The sequence below is a fragment of the Musca domestica genome, unplaced genomic scaffold (assembly GCF_030504385.1).
Source record: "Musca domestica strain aabys unplaced genomic scaffold, Musca_domestica.polishedcontigs.V.1.1 8, whole genome shotgun sequence".
NCBI classification, from domain to species: domain Eukaryota; kingdom Metazoa; phylum Arthropoda; class Insecta; order Diptera; family Muscidae; genus Musca; species Musca domestica.
In genome coordinates, this window is record NW_026712409.1 from 13,637,606 (window position 1) to 13,643,605 (window position 6,000).

The following is a 6,000-nucleotide window of genomic DNA, read 5'->3' on the forward strand; positions in this document are numbered from 1 at the left end:
AAGCTAATTTGTTTATACAATTTTCTCACACACCCACCCACCCATTCAACCATTCACCCAGCCGCTCGGCTCATTAGAATTTCTCGATTAACATAAAAACAAAACGAAGAAGATCGAAAAGCGCTCATCAACATCTTCGATGTTAGTCTGATTCGATTCGTTTGTGGAAAGTGGCAAAGTGAAGGAAACACAAACGTCTAAAGGAAATACAAAGTAAAATTAAATCTCGACAATAAAAGAAGAAGAAAAAGAGAAACAAAAACATGACGCAGCTAGTCAATGAGGCGGCCAACAACAAACCACCACCAAAAGTTGAAGTTGTCATCGATCGCAAGGCCCAAAAGGCCGCCGAGAAGATGTTGCGCTCCCAAAGGAATTTAGAGATTTACAATAATTTTGCAACACCCCTGGCGGGGACATTCCTTAATCTGCCCATAACACCGGCTGTGATACGCTGTCCCAGTTGCGGTGTCAAGGACATGAGTGAAGTGCATGTGGAGCCAAAGAAATGGGCCAGGAAGTGTAACAGTTTCTTTGGTTGCTTATTTGCGTAAGTGTGCGCGAAGATGACTCATCATGAATGAATTTGTTTTGTTTTAAATATTTTCAAATTTCTTTCCAGTTCCCTGTGTTGTTGTTGCTGTTTCAATTACTCCGATCCATGTGGCCAGTGTGACACGAATCATTATTGCAGAAATTGTAATTGCTACTATGGCCGAGCGAAGCGTAGACCACCCGCCTTGGTGGCATGAAGTTGGTGGAAGGTAGACTCCAAGAGGCCTGCGAATATGTTTTTTATTCGCAAAATAAATGGTATTCTATTATTTAATTTTAATTTTTTTTTCTGCGATTTTTTTCTTGTTCAACAAACCACGAATGTGTTGAAATATTCTCACTGTCCGAAAGTATTTTTGTTTACCCTTCCCAGCATCTATTTTTTTTGTGTATAATTATAGTATATAAATAAATACATTTTATATGAAAACAAAACCAACAACAACAGAAACGACAAGCATATTTAAATTTAGTAGCAAACAAACAAAATAGCGAACATGTTTGTTGGGGTGTAACTGCGGAAATTGGAGGGCAGAAATGAGAAAATGAACTTGGGAGCTTTATGAGCTGAACAACCCATTAAAAGGTAATGTAAAGAAATCGCCTTCTGCACAACCGGTAGATTGAAAATAATGGGTTCTTTAAAAAAATACGAAGAAAAAGTACTTACTTCCCTCTATGTGTAAGTCCGACCACAAAACTAAAGGTTTTGTGTTCGAGACACGATATGAGCAAGCGAAGGAAAACATAGTCGAATAAGATGACTTGTTGATTTAGACGTAAGACTTGAAACAACCTCTAATATTCGAAGCCGTGACGGCGTGTGTTATTATAACCTTAACCATATGGCTAGTTATACCCTCAGTCATATGGCTAGAGATATTTTGAGTCGATTTAGCGATGTCCGACCTGTCTTCGTTCTGTCTGGCTGGTGCGCACAATAACTTTAGAAGGGAGTATCCGATTTGGTTCAAACTTGGTACATAGTAATTTTTTTGTCAAACTTAGATCGAGTTCGGATATGGTCAATATCGGTCCACTTCTTCTGGTAACTCCCCCACAAAAGCTCGAAATTTTCAAAAATCATATTTTCTGCACAAAAAGATAAAAGATGGTCCGATTTTGGTCCGAATTTGCAAATTCTAATATTTATGTCAGTGCTAGGTCAGGTGCGAAAATGGACAATATCGGTCCACTCTTCCCCCACAAAGGGTCAAAGGGTTTTGAACACTTACAAATCTTATAAAATGTGATGTAAGAGCCCGATTGTCTTCAAAACGCTAAACTAACATCGGATTCCGTTTAGACTTGGCACATCTAAATATTTCTTTCAACACAGGAACAAAAACTGGAAAACTGGCAGAGACTGTTCCTTCTGGTACCTCCCCCACAAAGGGTAAAAGTTTTGAATAAACAAAACGTTCATAAAATCTGAAATAAACATCAGGTTCTCTTTATATTTCACATAATTTCATAATTTCCACTAACAAAAGATCTGTTGTGAAAATGGGATATATTGGTCCACTCCTTCTGGTACCTCCCCCACAAAGCTAAAAAGTATCTGTCGGTTTAGCCGACAGATGTAAACACTCTGCCAATGATCGATGACTTAAATATATTTTGACTTCATTAATGATTATGGAGTAGGTTCCGAAGGAATGGGCCAATATTGTCCCTTTCGTGTCGGACCTAAACAAATATGGTATAAATATGGCGACGTGCCATGTTTGGACTATATTGGATACTTCCTTCACTTTACATCAGATATGTGATAATCTTTAGAATATATTAAAATGTGCGTTAGGTACCAGATACAGTCCACCGAAGTATTTCCTTTTTAATTTCGCGTTTTATTAGTTTCATGGATATTCAAAATTTTCAACCCTTTGTGGAGAAGGTACCAGAAGGAGTGAACAAATATATTTCATCTTCTCAGTAGATCTTAAGTAAGTAGAAATAATGGCACTCGTGAAATATGAAGAGAATCGGATGCTTATTTTGGATTTTATGATCGTTTTGGTTATTCATAACTTCGACCCTTTGTTGGGAAGGTACCAGAACCAATATATCCCATCTTAACATCATATCTTATATTAATAGAAGTATTGAGATGTGTGCAATTTGAAGAGAAACAGATTCTTACAGGGTGAGATAAAAAAACGGCAACAAAAGCAAAAAAAATCGGAAATAGCATCAAATTTTCGGATAAGTTTAGATTTGATCGAATTACCTTTGGCATGAATTATGACCTGCAAACGGCATGAAAAAATTACACGCTGCCCGAATTTTGCTCTGCGGTATTTTGGCCCATTCCCGGCGAAGCGCTTGCTTGAGGTGATCGAAACTTTGGTATTTTTTAGTGCCAACCTTGCTTTCCAAAATACTTCAGACACAATAGTCCAACGTATTGGTATCCTTAGATTTTGGTGGGCATTGAGCGCTGGAAATGAAGCGAGGAACCTAATTTTTTAACCATTCTTGGGTAGCACGTGCTGGGTGCGATGGTACTGAGTCCTGTTCGAATGTCGAAGGTCTGCGGACAAAATGTTTGCGTGCCCAAGGCTATTATACACCCTGCAGAATATTTTCTTCATAATATTCGGCATTTATTCTGATGGCATGGTCGATTAATACGAGCAGAGAGCGACCAACGGCTGTTATGGCGGCCATCACCAAACATCATGGCCATGGCCGGCTTGAGGCTTGAGTTCTGGTGTCCAACCGAAGGTACACATTCTCAGCTGACCTCTTTTGCAAGTAAACACGATCATTTTGTTTGTTTACAAACTGCTGGACAACGAATGTTTTCTCATAGGCGACGGAGAAAACCAAATTCGGCAGTTCCGCTGCCACTTTCGGCCAAGCGAAGAAACTCTTTACCTCTTTTGAGTCTATTTTCATTCTGTAGCGGTGTAAGTTCTTGCACTTTTTGGAATTACAATGGCTTTACCCCGAGCCCATTTTTCAATATTTGCAAAAGGGAACATTGCGATATGTTCAGTTCACAAGCCATTTTTCGGCCACTGCTACGCGGGTTTCGATCAAGTCCCTCCTTGCATTTCGAACCATGCTGATATTGCTGTTTCTTCCGTCCACTTCCCTGTCGGCGGGCTACGCTACCAGTATCACGGTAACGGGCGATGCTACGAGACACCATCGATTTATTTAAATTTAAATGCTGGAGTGCTCTAACAATAGCCACTTGTGGTTTTCCAGCCAAATATAAAGAAATCACACTATCACGCTTTAATTCCATCACGAATAACTTTTTCCTGGAAAATTCTCAGCAAAATGCTATTGTACGCTTGTGAGCTGTCAGTGGAATAATTTTAACAGCTGTCGGACGAGTGGCTTAGACATGACAGTAGTCTGAAGTTGATTGCAGTTTTTTCATTTCACCCTATATATCTTCAACTGATTTCAGCCAATATCACCAAATGGGCAATATCTGTCCAAATGACCTGATTTTTGGTACATCCGACCGAATTCAGTCTAGAAGCAAGTTTATCAAAGATATAGCTATAGCTCCCATATATATGTTTCTTCCGATTTGGCGTTTTAAGTTCCTTACATGCGTAATATGCACTCCACAACAATGATATTTGGTACCGGGCATCAGATACTGCTCAAAAATAACTCTAGCAAATTTGATCGAAATCGGTTCAGATTTGGATATAGATATGGGAGCTATATCCAAAACTGATATCTTTATCCGACTTTAAGTTTTTGAATTTTGGCACTTCCGATTGAAATCAGCCTAAAAGATAGCTCTTCAGATTTTGGTGAAAATCGGTTCAGATATAGCTAAATTGGTGTTAAAGTCCCCCACATTTATTTATGAATGTCAGTCCGTCTGTCCGTCCGTCCGTCTGTCCATGTATTCTTGTGAACAAAATGCAGGTCGCATTTATTATCCGATGAGATCCAAACAACATTTTTTTTTTTTTTGGCCTAAGGACGAACCCTATTGAAATTGAAGATAATCGGTAAAAATTTAGATATAGCTCCCATATATATCTTCGTCCGATTTGCCTTTTATTGTGCACCAAACGTGTAATATCAGCCCGAATAGTATGAAATTTTGCACATACAACCAAATTATGCCTGGAAGTAAGTATGCCAAATTTTATCGAAATCAGTTCAGATATAGCTATAGCTCCCATATATATATTGTTCATCCGATTTGTTATTTTTGTCCTCCACAGCCATAATATGCACTCTGTAACAACAATATTTGGGGAAATATATCAAATGCAGCTCAGAAATACCTTTGCTAAATTTTGTCGAGATCGGTTCAGATTTGGATATAGCTCCCATATATAACTTCGTCCGATTTACCTTTTATTGTGCACCAAACGCCTAATATTTGCCTAAATGGGATGAAATTTGGCACATACGACCGAATTGAGACTAGAAGGTAATATTCCAAATTTGGTGAAGATCGGTTCAGATATATCTATAGTTCCCATATATATTGTTCATCCGATTTGTTGTATTTGTTACCCACAGCCGTAATATGCACTCCGTAACAACGATATTCAGGGAAATATATGAAATACAGCTCAGAAATATCTTTGCCAAATTTTATCAAGACCGGTTCAGATTTGGACATAGCTCTCATATTTATCAAATGAGCAATACAAGTCCGAATTTAAAAGATACAAATGCTTCGGCATATTTAGTCTTTTGAACTTTAAATTATAATTATATTCATAGCGTGTATGATTGAATTCACCCATAAAAACTTTTAATTGTTATGTGGAGCTCTACTAAATTAGCAAAGTGGTGTAGGGTATCATAAAGACGGCCCCGCCCGACTTTAAAACTCTTACAATTTTGTTGTTTTTTTTTTTTAAATTATTCAAAATCCTTGAAAATGGTGAATAGTATTAAAAATTCGTCCCGACCGAACTTAACAGCTTCTTTACTTGTTATTTATTACTATTTCTCTTAATTACATATTTATAAAAAAAAATAATTTTTCAATATTTCTCAAACTGTCCCTAGTAAAATATTCACATATGTCGGTCTTTAGCTGACCATGACCTTCAATTTTTATCTTAATTTTAATACAAACTAGGCATTGACATTAGGGAGGGAGAGAGAGAGAGAGAGAAATAATTATAATTATTATAATAATTTCTCATTAAGACAAAAAATTGTGTATAAAATTGTAATGAGAGAAAAATATTTTCAATTTCTCTCCCGAAAATATTTTTGAAATAAAATATCGAGTTTTCTACGGATGTGCGTAATATTCATATATGTATTAAGATTGGCTGCATTCTTTCTCTTTGCTCTAAATAAAATTCTCTTCCTCTCTCTCTCTCTCTCATGTGAAAAATTCGTTGTGGAAAGAGAACCAAATAATGATCATCGATTTGTTTTCCATTTGTTGTTTTTTTTTTTTTCAAACACTTGACCAGAGACAAAATGTCTCTGGCA

The 6,000-nt window shown here is 37.1% G+C and overlaps 1 protein-coding gene across 1 annotated transcript; it reads left to right on the top strand.

Moving 5' to 3' along the window:
• Nucleotides 1-92: 92 nt before the first annotated feature.
• LOC101901540 (uncharacterized) lies at nt 93-829 on the top strand. Its single transcript, XM_005188332.4, has 2 exons — nt 93-550; nt 623-829. Exons 1-2 carry the CDS (start codon nt 264-266, stop codon nt 750-752), a joined length of 417 nt encoding a protein of 138 aa, XP_005188389.1. The 5' UTR covers nt 93-263; the 3' UTR covers nt 753-829.
• The last annotated feature ends 5,171 nt before the right edge of the window (nt 830-6,000 follow it).